General features: G+C 52.0%; 1 protein-coding gene and 1 long non-coding RNA gene across 3 annotated transcripts in view; one reads left to right on the top strand and one right to left on the bottom strand.

The window, feature by feature from the left end:
• Positions 1-17134, top strand: part of UNC45B (unc-45 myosin chaperone B) — a 34665-nt gene extending 17531 nt beyond the window's left edge. The window contains exons 11-21 of one of the 2 annotated variants that reach the window (XM_070061061.1): positions 566-660; positions 809-950; positions 2131-2271; positions 4739-4866; positions 5679-5745; positions 6882-6995; positions 8018-8133; positions 8915-9032; positions 10191-10346; positions 11422-12914; positions 15480-17134. In XM_070061061.1, the coding sequence (XP_069917162.1) occupies positions 566-660; positions 809-950; positions 2131-2271; positions 4739-4866; positions 5679-5745; positions 6882-6995; positions 8018-8133; positions 8915-9032; positions 10191-10346; positions 11422-11682 (1338 nt within the window). In that variant the 3' untranslated portion in view covers positions 11683-12914; positions 15480-17134. Of the gene's footprint in view, positions 1-565; positions 661-808; positions 951-2130; positions 2272-4738; positions 4867-5678; positions 5746-6881; positions 6996-8017; positions 8134-8914; positions 9033-10190; positions 10347-11421; positions 12915-15430 lie in introns of both variants that reach the window. The other variant, XM_070061062.1, reaches the window with a different exon arrangement.
• On the bottom strand, positions 12869-17352 carry LOC138846163 (uncharacterized). Its single transcript, XR_011383569.1, has 2 exons — positions 14016-17352; positions 12869-13237 (listed from the first exon to the last, which is right to left on the bottom strand). It is a non-coding gene; the product is annotated as an uncharacterized lncRNA (long non-coding RNA).
• Positions 17353-17881: the final 529 nt, after the last annotated feature.

Raw genomic sequence — 17881 nt, 5'->3', positions numbered from 1 at the left:
TTCGCTGATGTCTTCTTTTTCTTGTAAACAGTTATAGCAAAGATTTGAGCCATTGGTCTCATTTTATGTTCACATCCATCTTTTTAAAAAGTAATTTTATCTTCTGCCATGATACATTTTTCTCTTATGCAAGACATTTATTTTTCCTCCCTGGAGCCCAGTTTTTCCAGTTTTACACATCTGGATGTGTACTCCCCATGATCTGTCTTCTCTGCCAATTTTTGTGCCGTGGCAAGGGTCGCCACTGCAGCTTCAGACGTTGTTAGCAATCTCTTGCACCGATCTCTCAATGAACCAACTGCGAAACATCTGTGAGGTCAAAAATGGTGAGGAAAAGAGGGCAGGGGAAAACCTGCAGCTTTGTGGGCTTCTACCCAGAGCCTGGAGACATCAGGGAAGGCTTCCTGGAAGAGGCCACGCCAGCTGGACTTTGTAGTACACATAGAAGTATGTCCAGGCAGAGGAAAAGGGTTGACATATTCCTGCTGCAGGGAACTGTCGGGGGGGGGGGCTGTGTCCCCCAACCTGGGGTCTCTGATCCTGCTCGTGTCTCCCTCCTCCACAGGGACTCTGTAAGCTTGGCTCTGCAGGCGGCACAGACTACGGCCTCAGGCAGTTTGCTGAAGGCTCTACAGAGAAGCTGGCTAAGCAGTGTCGCAAGTAAGGGGCTCATTTCCCAGCGCCCCGCCTCCTCGTGGGCTTCCGCGTGGTGGTCCCTGGGGCGCCCTCTCGGCTGCCAGCCATTACCCTGAAACCACGTGGCCTGGGCCCATGCACCGTCCGCAGCACCGCTCCTCCCTGCTTCCAGGTGGCTATGCAACGCCTCCATAGACACGCGCACCCGGCGCTGGGCCGTGGAGGGCCTGGCCTATCTCACCCTGGACGCCGATGTGAAGGACGACTTCGTGCAGGACATCCCTGCCCTGCAGGCCATGTTTGAGCTGGCCAAGGCGAGTGTGGCCCTGACCTCCAACCTCAGGAGGAGCCGGGCCCGCAGGAACTGGAGCCCTGGCTCTGCCCCCACCCCTGCCCCTCAGGCGGACCTGCATTGGTGGTTCCCCTCTTTGAGGTCCTCATTTTACCTTGCCAGTAAAATGCACAGAGGATGCTTCATGCCTCGCAGGTTGTGGGACGATGAACCGGAGGCTGGCGCGGTCAGCTGTCATCGGCAGGACCAACGAACCACAGACAGAGAATAGTTCTATTTAAATGGCATCTGTGCAGCCCGAGGACAGACTTGGTTTTGCTTTATGTGCATTTATATTGTGTGAGGTGTTGTGGGTGACCGGGAGAGATGCATGAAGATATGCACAGGCTATAGGCAAATACTACGCCATTGTAGATAGGGGACTTGGCCACCAGCAGATTGGGATCTAATTCCTGTGTGATGCTGTGGCATGCTGATGCTGTATCTTGCTGGGGCCTGGGGGGTCCCAAGGCAGTGAGTCCCCTCTTCTGGGCCCCTGCCCTGTTCCCTGCTCCCTCCTAGATGCCTTTCTGCTGCTGCCAGGCCCACTGCATGGTTCTTTCTGAACATTTTTATTTAAGAGAGGTGGAGGAGGGCAGTTGTACAGAAGGAAAGAGAGCGAGCTCCCACCCACTGCTGCACTCCCCAAGTGCATGAAATGTCTGTGGCTGGGATAAAGCTGGACATTCGATCCAGGTCTCATCTATGGGCAGCAGGGACCCAAGTATGGGAGCCATCCCCTGCTGCTCCCAGGGGGCGCATTAGCAGGACGCTGGACTCGAACCCCCCAGGCAGCGTCTCAAATGGCAGCACCAGACACCCGGCCCTCCTGAGCTTTTTGTACAGTAAAGGGAGGACATGGGGAGGAGGGGGGATGGGGAAAGGTCTCCACCAGGCCAGATGGGATGTTGTCCAGGTCCCACTCCAGTTGGGAGTGGGCTTTTCAAAGAGGCACAAGCAAGGAGCTCTGTGGGAGGACCCCTATCCCGCCTGGGGTGCTGCTGGGGCTGTGGGAGCCATTTCTGCCCCGAGCTTCCTGAGCAGAGCTGGGTCCCCTCCTTCTGGGCTGTTTGCATTTCTCCAAGAGGAGCCCTGCCGGCTTCTCTCCTCCCACACCATGAGGTTTGTTCTCAAGTTGCCTTCTCCCCACCCCGTGCCCCCAGACCAGTGACAAGACCATCTTGTACTCGGTGGCCACCACGCTGGTGAACTGCACCAACAGCTACGACGTCAAGGAGGTCATCCCGGAGCTCGTGCAGCTCGCCAAGTTCTCCAAGCAGCACGTGCCTGAGGAGCACCCCAAGGTGGGGACGGGGTCTATCCTGGTGACGGAGGGTGCCTGTGCCACCTGCAGGAGAGATGGGATGGAGAAAAGAGTGACGCTGGTTTCGGCGTGGAGTGCATTTGGGATTATTTAGAGGAGGCTACTGATCAGTTGAGGAGGATCATGGCCAATTTCCCCACCAGGGGGTGCTCGTGTATTTCCTTTGTTTTAATTTTGTATCTCGCCCCAGGTGGGCCCCAGAGACCAACAGTTTTGTAGACTGAGAAAACAAATGGAGCCAGGATGAACCTTTTGCAGAGTGTGTTGCTGGTTTCAGGGGTATAAGACAGTCTAATTTCACATTTACTTTGCATACACGTTTGATTTCCTGGGGTATCTGGATTTGGGGTATGGGTGCTAGGTAGGAGTAATGAGAGGAGGAAGGATAGGAGTCAGTATCAGCCCCAGTGACACATGTCCCCTTGGAGCCCTCCTGACAGATTCCCTACATATAGGGATATGATTTGTATGTGATTTACATATGAATTTATGCAGAATCTCCCCAGCCTGTAAAATTATTTAGATCAAAGTAACCAAACTGTATCGCAATACAGTTGAGAAGGTGGACAATGGAAACGGAGGTGACCACTGTGGGCATTTTCATGTGCTGGGCCACCTGCCAGAGGCTTCATTTCCCCGGGTGTTGTTTTCGTAGTCACAGTCAGAGTGTAACTGTCATTTTGCGCCTGCTTTCAGAAAAATGCTCTGTGTGTTCTCTACATTTGTCATCTCGTTCTCTACATTTGTCGTCTCGTTCTCTGAGTGATGTTGAAAAGTTGCATGGTGTTTCACCCAGGCAGGGGGGTACTGCGTGTTCACTGGCTGCCTTGAGGTTCCAGTGTGGCTCTGAAGTTACCCGAAGGCCAGCCTCTTCCGAGCTCCCGCTGTGAGGGCAGATTGTTGGTAGTGACCTTGCAGTCCCGGGATTGGCTTTAAACCCCTGGCCAAACCCCATCCGTTGTTAAGTCAGCTCTGTCTGCTTCCTGCCTCCCCTGCCTGTGTCCCCAGCCATCACTCCCACACTAATGGAAAGGCAGCATTCTACAGGAAAAACACTATGCAGGTCATTTGGTGCTTGGGATGACCTTTTTTTTTGTTTGTTTGTTTTGTTTATTTGAAAGGAACAGTGAGAGAGAGAGAGAAAGAGAGAGAGAGAGAAGGGAGGGTCTATATGCTGCTTCATACCCCAAGTCCTCGCAACAGCTGGGGCTGGGCCAGGCTGAATCTGGGAGCCAGGAACTCCATCCACGTCTCCTATACAGGTGGCAGGGACTCAAGTACTTGAGCCATCATCTACTGCTTCCCAGGAACATTAGAAGCTGGACTGACATGGAGAAGCCAGGACTCCAGCCAGGCACTCTGACATGGGATGCGGGTGTCCCAGATAGCAGCCTAACTCCTTGTGCCCCAACGCCCACCCTGGATGAGCTTTCTTTATTTCACTGCTCTATGAATGAGTCTTCGGGATTTGATTTTCCTGTGTACTGGGAGTTGGGGGCGGGGCAAGGCAGAGAAGACTTCAGCGGCAGGCAGGAAGTGCCACGCCCCTCCCAGGCAGCCGTCTGGACATTTAGGTGCATGAGTGTCCAGTTTTTGCTGCCGCACCTTGTCTCAGCGGGTGACCTAAAGCAGCATAGGTGCTCTCCCTCCTGGTCCTGGAGGGCAGCCATCCCCCAGGCAGCGTCACTGGGCTGGAGTCAGGGTCGTCAGCAGTCCTGGCTCCTTCTGGGCTCTAGGGAGAATCCGTCTGCTGTTTTCAGCTTTTAGAGGGCACCTCCACTCCCAGCTCATGACCTGGGATCCCTCCAACCTCTTACATTGTCTCATCTCCTAGGACTAACACTGGTCTTCCTGTGTCCCTCTTTGTTTGTTTGTTTTTGAAGATTTATTGGAAAGGCAGAGTGACAGAAAGGGTGAGAGAGCAGGATCTTCCCTCTGCTGGTTCATACCCCAAATGGCCACAGTGGCCTTGGCTGGGCCAGGCTGAAGCCAGAAGCCTGGAACTTCATCCAGGTCTCTCATGTGGGTGCAGGGCCCAAGCACTTGGGCCATCTGCTGCTTTCCCAGGTGCACTAGCAGAGAGCTGGGTCGGGAGCAGAGCAGCCAGGACTGCAGCAGACGCTCGAATGGGCTGCTGGTGTTGCAGGTGGCAGTTGAGCTACTGTGCCACGGTGCCAACCCCATGCCTTTCCTCTTAGAAAGACGCTTGTGATTCTCCCGGGCCCCCAGATAAGGATTCTGTCCTTGTCTCTCACTCCTTGAATCCCTCCTCTTCTGTGAAGTCCCTTTTGCCGTGTCAAGTCTCACATTCTCAGGCTCCAGGCATTAGGCCAGGGGCGTCCTCAGGGGCCGTCAGTCAACCTACAGACTTGTGCCATCTTTAGTTCCTGTACAGATTGGCCCGGTGCCCTAGCCCCTCCCCCACTGCCACCTCTTTGTCTCCCCAGGACAAGAAGGACTTCATAGACATGCGGGTGAAGCGGCTTCTGAAGGCGGGCGTCATCTCCGCGCTGGCCTGCATGGTGAAAGCTGACAGCGCCATCCTCACCGACCAGACCAAGGAGCTGCTGGCCAGGTGCAGGCCTGGGGCTGGGGGCGGAGAGGGAACGAGGCTGGGCAGGGAGGTTGCAGTGGTGGGGGACTGCTGTGGGGATGAGCCACTGGGGGCCTGGAGAAGTGACTGAAGGTGACCAACACTGGGAAGTGAGTTGGTGCGGCAGATCATTGCAGGTGGCAGTTTACATCAGCAGGAAAGAGACCGTCTCATCCTGACTATTATTCCCAGAGATTAAAGGCCCAGCCTGTGTGCCTGGTGGGAGAGGCGGACAAAGTCACTGTCACATGTGACGAAGGCTGTCACAATGGGGGAAGCACAGAGCGTTGGCTGGAGCACAGGTGGTGGCATCCAGCCTGCTGGACTGGAGGACCCGGAGGAGGTGGCACTTCCACAGAGCCCTCAAGAAGGAAAAGGGGCCACACGATGCAGAGGAAAGGGGGGTTCCAGGCAGGGGGTAGCATATGGGAAGATAGGCAGCATGGAGGGGACATGAGAGACCCAGGCTCTCCCGCAGCATGTCTGGAGGGCGAAGTGCATGGAGGAATCCAGAGAGGAGGCCAGGGCCAGAGCACAGAGGTGAAGGGTTTGTCCTGGCTGGTGGCAGCCAGGAACCGCCCGTTGTCTCTGAACAGGGTGGGAGGGTGGCTCTGCAGCTGGCTTGGTTTTGCTTTCTCCCAGCCATTTACGTCATGGCCGTGTCATTTCCAGATGGCTCATTTTGGGGCATGGGTGCGCATGGGAGGGTTGCCCTGGCTCCGACCCTCTGGCCCACTGATGCCTGGGAGGAGTGCTGGTGCAGTCCGTGTTCCCCTTTCTCCTGGCCCTTGTAGGGTATTCTTAGCACTGTGTGACAACCCGAAGGACCGAGGGACTATCGTGGCTCAAGGTGGTGGCAAGGTAAGAAGGCAGGATAACATTCTTGCCATTCTGGAAGGGGCTGTGCTGTTGGAGGAACACACTGTGTGTGTGCTGTGCATGTATGTTGTGTGTGTGTTGTGTGTTTCAGTGTATGTACCTGTATCCTCCTTGCCTGGCGCCCACCCATCCCAATCCCCTGGGATACGTCTCATTTGTCCATGCTAACTATACCCATGATCCCAGGTCAATTTCTCCTTGATTTTTAGGGTGTTCTGTGGGATTTCCTTTAAATCTTGCTGATCCTCCTTGCTACTGAAAAGAAGTCTGATGCAAATATAGAGGTTTATGGCCTTTCTGCACAGAAGACTTGATTGAGTTTGCTCTTCCTTCTTTTAGCTGCATAAAATTGGGAAAATTACTTAATCTCCCTGAGTGACAATTTCCTCATCTACAAATCAAGGATGGAGAAATCACACACTCACTCTGCAGAATATCCCAAGCATTAAAGAAAATACACTGAAAAAAATTATAAAAATGTTTATTTTTATCTACTTGAAAGAGAGAGACAGAGAAAGACAGAGATATTTCATCTGCTGGTTCACTCCCCCAGTACCTACAATAGCCAGGGCCGGGCCAGGCTAAAGTCAGGTACTAGGAACTCCATATGGGGCTCCCATGTGGGTGGCAGGTATCTATGTACTTGAGCCATCACCTGCTGCCTCCCAGATGCAGTGGCAGGGAGCTGGACGGGAAGTGAAGTAGCCAGGACTTGAACCAGAACTTTAATATGGCATGTGGAAGTCCCAAGCCGTGGCTTCTCTTGCTACACCACAGTGTCACCCCCTACACTCACAGTAGGTGCTCAATATACGTCTGCTGTCATGATTAGTTTTGGCCTGGGCAGAAGGTGGAAGGTCAGGTACTGATTATTTCTCTTTCCAAGGGCTGAAGGACCATGTGGATGGGGGAGGCTGTAGTGGGAAAGACCTCTGTGGTCCTGGAAACCAGGGGCCTGAGTCTGTGATCACTGTGTGATTGTTCTCTGTGAGATCAAGGGCTGACGGAACCACAGAGTCCTCCTGGACTTCTGAGGGGACAGACAGATGGACAGCTGACAGCGGCAGCAGCAGGAGTGTGCACAGAGGGCTGAGTGGTGACTGTGCTCTTTCTTGTAGGCCCTGATCCCCCTGGCTTTGGAAGGCACAGACGTGGGCAAGGTGAAGGCAGCCCACGCCCTGGCAAAGATTGCTGCCGTCTCCAACCCGGATATTGCCTTCCCTGGGGAGCGGGTGAGTATGGGGGTGAGTGGGATGGGGCGGTGGGAGGAGTCTCTTCTGCTCCTAGGGGTCTTTTCCCTCATCACCTAGCCCAGGAGAGGGGAATAGGGTGTTCACAAGGAGGGCAATGAATCGGAGGCACCTGCATTCCAGGCTCTGGTTCTGCCTGTGACAAACAGGACCCTCCTTCCAGAAACTCCATCCTGTTGTCTACAGGTGAAGGAAACAATCCTGCCTCTTAGGACCATCGGGAAGACCAAATCACATAGCGTATGGGAGAGTGCTTTGAGAATTTCAAAATGGTGCACCTTTGGGACAGGTGTTTGGTGCATCAGTTAAGTCATCTCTTGGGATGCCCTCATTCCCCATTGGGGTGCCTGGTTTGTGCCCCTGTGACTCCACTTCTGAGCCAGCTTCCTTCTGATGCAGTCTGGGAGGCAGCAGAGGATGGCTCAGTGCTTGGGCCCCTGCCACCCACATGGGAGACCCACATGGAATTTCTGCCTCCTGGATTCTGGCTGACCCAGCCCTGGCTGTTGCAGGCATTTGGGCAGAGAACTAATGGATGGAAGCTCTCTTGCCCTCTCTTTCTCTGTTTCAAATTTTTTAAAAAATAGAAAAACAAAAATAAGAGCATCTTTTTTTTTATTTATTTTATTTATTTGAAAGACAGAGTTAGAGAGGTAGAGACAGAGAGAGGTCTTCTATCTGCTGGTCCACTCCCCAGATGACCACAATGGCTGGAGCTGCACCAATCCGAAGTCAGGAGCCAAGAGCTTCCTCCGGGTCTCCCATGTGGGTGCAGGGGCCCAAGGACCTGGGCCATCTTCTGCTGCTTTCCCAGGCCATAACAGAGAGCTGGATCAGAAGAGGAGCAGCTGGGACTAGAACCGGCGCCCATATGGGATGCCAGCGCTTCAGGCCAAGGCTTTAACCTACTGCACCACAGCGCCGGCCCACAGAGCATTTTTAAATGTGAGGGAGTGGGGCAACATGACCCTACCTGACCAGTCCTGGCCCCTACCCCTTGCCAGGTATATGAGGTGGTGCGGCCGCTCGTGAGCCTCCTGGACACGCAGAGGGATGGGCTGCAGAACTACGAGGCTCTCCTGGGCCTTACCAACCTGTCTGGGCGGAGTGACAAGCTGCGGTGAGTGGGCTAGGGTTGGGGAGCCGCCGTGGAGAGGCGTCCCACGGAGTGTGTGGGTGAAATTCCGTGCACTTGGTGTGTTGAAGTGGCTCTCCTGGAGGACAGCACCAAAGGCAGTGGTGGAACAGTGTGGGGTGGGTGGGAGGGATATGGTTACCCCATCCCAAAGGCCATGTTGGGAATGTCCAAAGCCAAACACACTTCCTTCTAAAGCAGTAAAAAAAAAAAATTTTTTTTTAATGGTGTCCCAGGGGCTAAGTGGGGATAAATGGCGTTCTTCCTTGTGGAATTGCGCTGGGCTGGCATTATTTTGGTTGCAAGTAGCAGACAAGTCAGCCCAAGGAGTCTTAAGCATACTGATTTATGTAAATTATGAAGTTTGAGGCAGGGGTTACACAGCTGTCCATCTCGGCTCCTGGTTCTCTCCGTCTCTCATCTCATGTTTGAATTGCCCTCATTCTCAGAGAAGCTTTTGTTTCCTCTCGAGGTCGTAAGTGAGGCCCCAGACGTCACATCTTCTCAGCCTCATGTCCAGCAGGAAAGAGAGAGGGAGAACTCCTCTTCCCCTACAATAACACCAAAGACGGTCCAACTGGGTGACGTTCATCCCAGGACCCGGCACGGTGTCCAGGCCACTGTGCAGTGCCTCCCGTGACCCTCCTGGGGCTGGGGCAGGCTCAGTGCTGATGGAGGATGGAGGAATGGCCCCCGGATGGCTCCAGACACCAGTGCTCGCCACACAGGACTCAAGGCCCTGTCTTTCTCCACCCTCCCACCCCAGGCAGAAGATCTTTCAGGAGAGGGCCTTGCCAGACATCGAGAACTACATGTTTGAGAATCATGACCAGCTGCGGCAGGCGGCCACCGAGTGCATGTGCAACATGGTGGTCAACAAGGAGGTGAGGCGGGGGCTTGGGGTGTGGGGGGATTCCAGGACATGGGGGACAGGCCAGAAGAAAGTCCTGGGGGACACTGGAGCTGTTCCCATGGTATTAAGGTAGTATTTTGTTTTTAAAATTGTTTATTTGAGATACACACACACACACACACACATGCAGACAAATGCAGACAGAGAGAGGAAGAGGCACTCCTATCTGCTGGCCTACTCTACCCAAATCCCCCAATAGCTAAGACTGGGCCAGGCCACAGCCAGGAGCTGGAAACTCAACCAAGTTCTCCCTCATGGGTGACTGGGACTCATCAGAGCTCACACCAGGTCTCAGTCTGAGGCCCTTCGTGGGCCGAGAGCCAGGCCAGAGGCTCCCCTGGTCCTCAGGTAGGGGCTGGTGTGAGACACAGTCTGTTCCCCTCAGTGCTGAAACCCTGGGTCTGCTCACTGTCTTAGGAGGAAGACTGGGCCAAGTCATGGGAAAGTCACGGGAGATAAGCTTCCAGGTCCACTAGGCAGCTGGACCAAGGCCAGCCTGGGAGTGTGTCTGAGGAGGTGGGGTGGGATGGGTATGGGGAAAGAGATGGCTGCGTGGAGAGAGATGAGGGAAAAGGGAGGCGCCACCTCCCCATGGGAGCACCAGCTGCTGTAGCAGCCAACATCGACTGTACAGTGGTCGCAGCAGGATAGGCGTCCCCTCCTCGCCCACCATAATCCCATTTGGATCAGGTGGCTCGCTTCCAAGCAGAGACTGGGGATCCAGGCTTCTTTGACCAGCAAGGATGGTCTTGCCCTCTGCCACCTTGGGAGCGGTCTGCATCCCAATGGCGAATGCGAAGTAAGATCGTGAGAGAGGCAGCTGTCATGGCACAGATCACCTCCGCTCATGTTCAGTCAGTGAGAACCAGGAACCCAGGTGGAGGAAGTAGTTTGTGGTGAGGCGGCTGCTTCGCAGTCACAGCTGTGGCTGGTGCACCTGCACCGTGCTGACCACACCTCTGCCCTGCTCTCCCCTCTGATGCCCAAAGCTCCGCCTGGTGGCATGAATGAGCTGCTCAAAGGAAAACTCTGAGGAATCCTGGTCCAAGAACTTCATTTGCATCTTTCCTTCTTCCAGCTGGGCAGGTGGGGGGCTTTTTTCTCTGAGAAGGTGTACCGCTTCCTACAGGTTCAAGAGAGGTTCCTGGCAGATGGGAATGACCGGCTGAAGCTGGTGGTGCTGCTCTGTGGGGAGGATGATGACAAGGTGCAGAACGCAGCGGCAGGGGCCCTGGCCATGCTGACGGCAGCGCATAAGAAGCTGTGCCTCAAGATGACCCAAGTGGTGAGAGCGGGCCCTGGGACCGGAAGGGGCTGGGTGGAGTCTAGGGAGCCCACACCCATAGTGAGAATCTGTCCTACCACCTAAATAGAAGAAAATCTGTGAACAGCTTAGCTAAGTCATCAGTTAGTAGGTGGCTGAGCTGCGTCTGAACCCAGGTCTCTGAATCCAAAGCCCATGCTGATGGCTCTTGCTCTCTGCCGCCCCCTGTGTGTCTGTTGAATGAAACAGGTGTCCTCCTGGTGCTATTCTTAGCTTCCTTTCTGTCTCCCAGGAGAGTAGCCTATAGCCCTGCCTTCCCATGCACAAAATTGGGCAGCCTCCCAGCTGGGAAGAGTGGAGGACAGGACCACCCTGAACTCCTGTGTTGATTCCAGTTAGAGAGAGGTCAGCAGAAAGCTCGCCTGAGCTCTTGTCTCAAGGGCATCTGGGTTGGCAGAGACAGGTGTTGCCCAGGTCCCTAGGGTGAGGTGCCTCTTTTTAAGAAAAAGATTTTTTTTATTTATATGAAAGTCAGAGTCATAGAGATAGAGGGAGAGAGAGACAGACAGACAGACACAGAGAGAGGGAGGTTCCACCCATTGTTTCACTCCCCAAATGGCTGCAATGGCCAGGGCTGTACCAGGCCAAAGCCAGGAGTTCAGTGCTTCTTCCAGGTATCCCACATGGGTGCAGGGTCCCAAACACTTGAGTCATTTCCTGTTGATTTCCTAGGAGCAATAGCAGGGAGCTGGATTGGAAGTGGAGCAGACAGGTCTCAAACTGGTGCTCACGTGGGATGCCAGCCTTGCAGGCAGTGGCTTAACCCACTATACTACAGTGCCGGCCCTGAGATGCCTCCTCTCCGAACAGTCTGCATTCCCATTCTTCTCAGGCCTGCAGTGGGCCTGTCCCTTAGCTTCTCAAGCTGCTTGAATAACAAATAAATAATTCTGCTATTTCCAGATGTGCGGCCATTCCTAAGTTACTTAGCTATGGGCCTGGCTGATGATTTCTAATTATCTTGTCCCCACATCTCCATTCTCTGTGTCTCTCCACTCTTCTTCTAAGTCTGCCTTATCCATTTCCCCCTCTGCAGACATCGCAGTGGTTGGAGATCCTACAGCGGCTTTGCCTGCATGACCGGCTGTCTGTCCAACACCGGGGCCTGGTCATCGCCTACAACCTGCTGGCGGCTGATGCAGAGCTGGCCAAGAAGCTGGTGGAGAGCGAGCTGCTAGAGATCCTGACTGTGGTGGGGAAACAGGAGCCCGATGAGAAGAGGGCGGCAGTGGTCCAGACCGCCCGGGAATGTCTCATCAAGTGCATGGATTATGGCTTCATTAAACCAGTGTCTTAGACAGGGGCCCACGGAGGGGGCTGGTGCAGTTCTGTGCCACGTCCTGAGCTGGGTGCTTCTGCAGTGTCAGTTCACTTAGGGATCGTAGCAGTGGCAGTCTCAGTACAGAGGAGACTTGGTTGTCCCCTGTGTTGTGCATCTTCCCCCCTGTCCTGGGAAAGTTTGAATGTTTCACCAACTCTCTGCTCCCTGTCTCCTTATATTTGCCATGTTCCAGAAATTCCTAGAATAATGTGATCTGTGATTAGAAGGTAGTTTGGATAATTCTTCCTGTACCCATTCTGAAGGCCAGGATAATGGGCTGAAGTTCTCTATGTTTTGCAAAGTGGATGTATAGTCAGGTAGGAACTAACAGGTGTGTGACCATACAGGTTAATGCTGTTGTCTTTGGATGCTGATCTGTGCTGGTTTCCACATCTGTGCTTTTCCAAACTGTTGGAATCTGGCTGTTCAGAACTGCGTTTCTTCAGTGCCCTGTTCCAGGCTTTATGGATTTGGTTTAGTAGAGGAGACCTAAAATAATTACTTAGATATTTAATTAGAGTTGTTATAAGGACTATTAATGAAGGCACATTAATCTATGAATGAGACTGTCTTATAATAGGGTCCTAGTCCAGTATGAGGGTTGGGGATAAAGGAGATGAGGAAGTGTAGAGTAAAGGAGTAAGTGTAGCAAAAGCAAAAGCTAAGTTCCATGTTCTTGCAGAACCACAGGCAAAGTGCTATTGAGACTTAGAGGAGGGAGAATCACACTGACAGAGAGGTGTGTTCAAGGCTCAGAGGAACTGTTCTTCATTGGTGCGTCTCCGGGCATGCGGAAGACAGTGATCCAGGCCAGGAAGGGGCTGCATTTGCCCGAGGTCTTCTGAATTCTCCAGTCACCACTTAGGAGCTCATTAGAAAGGCAGACTCTCAGAGCCAGTACCCAAACTACCGAATGAGGACCACATTTTTAGCAAGATTCTACAGTGATTCATACAGACCTTATGGGTACCGAAATAAATGAAGACATCATGTCAGAGCACAGAAGTACATTCTGCACCTCCACCAACGCGAGGAAATTCTGTAGTTGAGCACTAAGCCATGGGAGTTGTTGCTTGATTTTTAACAGGAAAAGCACACACAGAAAATGCATTGAGTAGGTAAAATCAGTCTGTTCAGTGGACTGGGGAGGATAGTGGCTCACTTTTATTATTTATTTATTTATTTATTTTTTTTTTTTGACAGGCAGAGTGGACAGTGAGAGAGAGAGACAGAGAGAAAGGTCTTCCTTTGCCGTTGGTTCACCCTCCAATGGCCGCCGCGGCCAGCGCGCTGCGGCCGGCGCACCGCGCTGATCCGATGGCAGGAGCCAGGAGCCAGGTGCTTTTCCTGGTCTCCCATGGGGTGCAGGGCCCAAGCACCTGGGCCATCCTCCACTGCACTCCCTGGCCACAGCAGAGGGCTGGCCTGGAAGAGGGGCAACCGGGACAGAATCCGGCGCCCCGACCGGGACTAGAACCCGGTGTGCCGGCGCCGCAGGCGGAGGATTAGCTTAGTGAGCCGCGGTGCCGGCCTATTTGTTGGTTTTTAAAAAAGATTCATTTATTTATTTGAAAGGCAAAGTTACAGAGAGGCAGAGGCAGAGAGAAAGAGAGAGAGAAGTCTTCCATCTGCTGGTTTACTCCCCAGATAACCACAATGGCCAGAGCTGCACCAATCTGAAGCCAGGAGCCAGGAGCTTCTTCTGGGTCTCCCACATGGGTGCAGGGGCTCAAGGGCTTGGGCCATCCTCTACTGCTTTCCCGGGCCACAGCAGAGAGCTGGGTTGGAAATGGATCACTCAGGTCTGGAACCTTCGCCCACATGGGATGCCAGCAGTGCAGGTAGTGGCTTTACCCACTACGCCACAGCACTGGCCCCTATTTGTTGGTTTTCAAGTTAATACATTTTATATTTTAGAGAGATTTATATTTTAGAGATTTAAGATCCACAACAAACTAGAACAGAAAGTTCAGAGTTTCATGTCTCCTCTGTTCCCACACATACAGGCCTTCTTCCATTATTGATATCTGGCCCAATAAGAATATACTTGTAACTATCAATGAATCAACACAGCCTCATCATTCAAAGTCCAGAGTTTACATTAGGGTCCCTCTCGGTGTCCATTCTGTAGGTCTGGGCAAATGTAGGACGACGCGTGTCCACCATCGAGGTGTCACACAGAGCAGTTTTGCTGTCCTAAGAACCCTCTGAGTGTGATGCCACCCACATCATTGCTCGGTCTTGGGTAGGCCTGACACATGTAGGAAGGGCATTGGTTAGGTAAATTCAGTTTCCCTTCGAGGGAGAACTTGAAAACTTCCTCCATTTTTTAAGTCTGTGCTTTATTTTCATTTTTGAACCTCAGACTAAAAGGAAGTGTGTGGGGCTGGCATTGTGGAGCAACGTGGTTAAGTCTCTGCCTGAGATGCTGGCATCCCATATGAGCACCAATTCCAGTCCTGGCTGCCCCATTTCCAATCCTTCTCTCCTCTAATGTGCTTAGGAAAGCAGCAAAAAATAACCTAAGTCCTTGGGCCCCTGCCACTGATGTGGGAGACCTGGATGGAGTTCCTGGCTTCTGGCTTTGACCTGGCTCAGCCATGGCCTTTATGGCCATATGGGGAGTCAACCATTAAATGGACAATCTCTCTCTGTGTAACTCTGCCTTTCAAATAAATGAAATGAATCTTAAAAAAGGGAAGTACATGCACACAAAACAGCCAGAGGGCCAAGGAAAGGAGACTGCATTTCCAATCTGACTCTCGGGTTAAGCATGGTTCCTTTCATTCATAGATTCACAGCCTCGGAATTATTGTCTTCTTCCTGAAGTAGTTCATAAAATAAAACCTCAGCTTTGGCTTTATGAAACTCATTTTTAAAATGTGTATTTTACTGCTGAGTAAATATCTTCATACTTGATATAAGTGGAAGTGTCTTATAAAGCATTTTTATGAATGTTCACATGTATTTTAGCTGTGTTTCTATTTTTATTTTACTAAAAGAGTTTCTTAACATTTGATTCTGAATTCAAAGTAAAAAGGCCACTAACACCCGTGAGTCCCTACTGTATTCCAAAGTGTTTATTTTGTTTTTTAAAATTATTTGAGAGACAGACAGTTCCCATCCACTGGCTCACTCCCCAGATGGCCTCCAGTTGGGGCCTTTGCAGGGAGCCAGGAGTTCAATCCAGGTCTCCCACAGGGGTGGCAGAGACCCAACTACTTGAGCCACCACCTGCTGCCTCCCAGGTGAACACTGGCTGGAAGCTGGAATCAGGAGCAGAGTTGGAACTTGTGCCCAAGCCCTCTGATATGCTCTGCAGGACTACCATCCAGCGGCTTAATTGCTAGGCAAACACTGTCCCTGATGTGCACACTGCTAATTCATTCAATATTGACAACTCTGAAGGAAGTTTGTGTTGTTTATAGTTAAAGAAAATGAGGGTGGTTGCCTGCACTGTGGCGTAGTGTGCTAAGCCTGAACCAGCAGATGGAAGACCTTTCTCTCTCTCTCTCTCTCTCTCTCTCCCCCTTTCTGTCTGTAACTCTGCCTCTCAAATAACTAAAACCTTAAAGAAAAAAGAAAAAAAATAGAGGGTGGAAAGAGTCAAATAACTTACCCAAGGCTTCACAGTGCCAAAATCGGTCTGACCCCAAGGGCCATACTCTTTCCATCATGCCAAGTTGTCTAGTACTTACACTGTGCTCCTTGATTTTTTTTAAAGTCTTATTTATTTGAAAGGCAGAGTTACAGAGAGGCAGAGGCAGAGGCAGAGGGAGAAAGAGAGAGAGAGAGAGAGAGAGAGAGAGGTCTACCATCCGCTGGCTTACTTTCCAAGTGGCCATAACGGCCAGAGCAGCACCAGCCTCCACTGTTCATTTTAAAGAATTCCCTGGTGCCAGCCCTGTGACATAGCGGGTAAAGCCGCCACCTGCAGTGCCAGCATCTCATATGGACACTGATTCAGCTCTCTGCTGTGGCCTGGGAAGGTAGTGGAGGATGGCCCAAGTCCTGCACCCATGTGGGAGACCTGAAAGAGCCTCCTGGCTCCTGGCTTTGGATTGGCACAACTCTGTTGTTTCAATCATCTGGGGATGGAGGATCTCTCTCTCTCTGCCTCTGCCTCTCTGTAACTCTGCCTTTCAAATAAATAAATAAATAAATAAATAAATAAATCCTTTTAAAAAAAGTTCCCAGGTAACCGTGCACGTTTTGTATTGGCCTAAGTGACTTTCTGCTTTGACATGTTCAGGTGCTCCTCACCTTGCAGTGGGGTTGTGTTCCAGTAAACCCATCATAAATTGAAATCATCTAAGTCAAACTTGCCTTTAACACACCTGGCCTGCTGAACAGCATGGTTTAGCAGGACAGTGCACTGCTGACTGCCCAGCATTGCAAGGAGTGCTGGACTATGTATTCCTAGCTTGGAAAAAGATGGCCACTTGTATGGTTTTTATTGAATGCATGTTGCTTTCATGCTACTGTAAAGTCAAAAAAATCCTAAGCTGAGCCTTCGTAATCCAAGATCATCAGCATTTTTGGCCTCTGCCTAAAGAACTGCAAGGTGGACAACCAACTAGTCGTGAGGCAGCTTGGAGTGCAGGCTTCACATGGTAACAGCACCGGGCAGGCTCCTGGAGTAGCCTCACAGGCTCTGTGACCTCCGGAAAAGAGAGGGCCCAGTGGGTTCTGTCCACAGAGGCTGAGTTTTCCCTTTTGCCAGAAGGGAAGCTTTTAGGAGTGCAGGAGGGAGCAAGGGGACGCCTGATGGTGGGACTCTGACAATAGCTCCTCCCGGTTCCCTACTGGTGGAGTCTAAGGTGGGGGTAGGAGTGGTTCAGAGCCTCCTCCTCTAAGGAGATGGGGTTGGTAGCTAAAATTTGCCTGGCCTTGCCTCACCAGAAGGGGGCGAGAGTGGGCCACTCTGATGAGGATATGTAAACTGATTTCTAAGTAGTCAGCGTGGGCAGAGGAGAGGGTTCCCAGGACCAGATACTAAATAGCAGCTTGGTGTCGCAGCATCCTAGCTTGGGAGCATTCACTTAAAAATCACAAGGCTCAAACACCCACAAAGACTGAGGCTGAAGCTGGGAGCCAGGAACTCAATCTGGGTCTCCCACGTGGGTGGTAGAGATCCAGCTACTTGAGCAGTCGTCCTGTCTCTCAGGGTCTGCTTCCAACTCAGGACAAACCCTATTAAGCCAAATACACCCCAACTAATCACACAGGATGTCTCACCTCCGGTTAGCCTGTCTCCAGCTTTCCCCCAATAACAACTTCAAGTGAGACCAGACTTGAGTCTCTCCATTTTTGTCGCTATACGCCTTTCCTGTACCCTTGCCTGTCTTTGAGTCTGACAAATTCAAGCGATGGTGGCCGACTGCCTCGTTGTAGAGAGCTCTGAATAAATCGTTTCCGTTTGTTCTCACTCGGGTGGCCTTCACTGTGCCCATGGCTTTCCCGGAGGCTCCGCCAAATTACCACCTGCACCGCTTGTTGCTAAGGACTCCCAGCCACCGATCAGGTGTGGGATCTGCAGGGGCTCCTTGCACCTGGACGCTAGTGGTTTTGTTGAGTCTGCACGGGGGCAGGCAGGCAGGCAGCACTAGCTCTGAGCTTCTCTTTCTTTGTGTTGAGCTCCCCAGCTATTTATCCTCAGGTTGGCTCCTGGGTTTTGTCACTGGTTCCCTTTTGCATCTTTGGTGCAGTCAAGCCATTTCCTTTCATTCCTTTTTGCTCTCTTTCATGTTAGTTTGTGTCATGCAGTTGCAAAGTGTTTACCCTAAGTAGCAGAATCATGGGCACAGGTGCAGCCCCTGTAAGCCTGTTCAAGTTGACCTCACAGGCCAGTGAGCCTCTGATTCTCTCCCTCTGGATATCCACTTGACGACCTTTGCTGTGGATCACTAATAAAACCAGGTAAGTTTTGCTTCCCTTTGGAGTTTTTGTCTTGGGGAGAGAGAGAGACAGAGAGAGAGAGAGAGAGAGAGAGAGAGAGAGAGAGAAGAAAGAGAGAGAGAAGAAAGAAAGAGGATTCTTTCTGGTTTCCCACCTGCTGGGGAGCACAGATTGTTGGGTGTGTGTTCTGAGGTAGCCAGTTAAAACTTGTGGAACCCTAAGGCACCAGATGCACAGTAATTACTTTCCTATTGATGATGGTGACCTTGAACAGAGA

This window comes from Oryctolagus cuniculus, chromosome 17 (assembly GCF_964237555.1).
Source record: "Oryctolagus cuniculus chromosome 17, mOryCun1.1, whole genome shotgun sequence".
In the NCBI taxonomy this organism is placed as follows: domain Eukaryota; kingdom Metazoa; phylum Chordata; class Mammalia; order Lagomorpha; family Leporidae; genus Oryctolagus; species Oryctolagus cuniculus.
The sequence above is the reverse complement of the archived record's forward strand: the minus strand, read 5'-3'. Positions and strand labels throughout refer to the sequence as shown.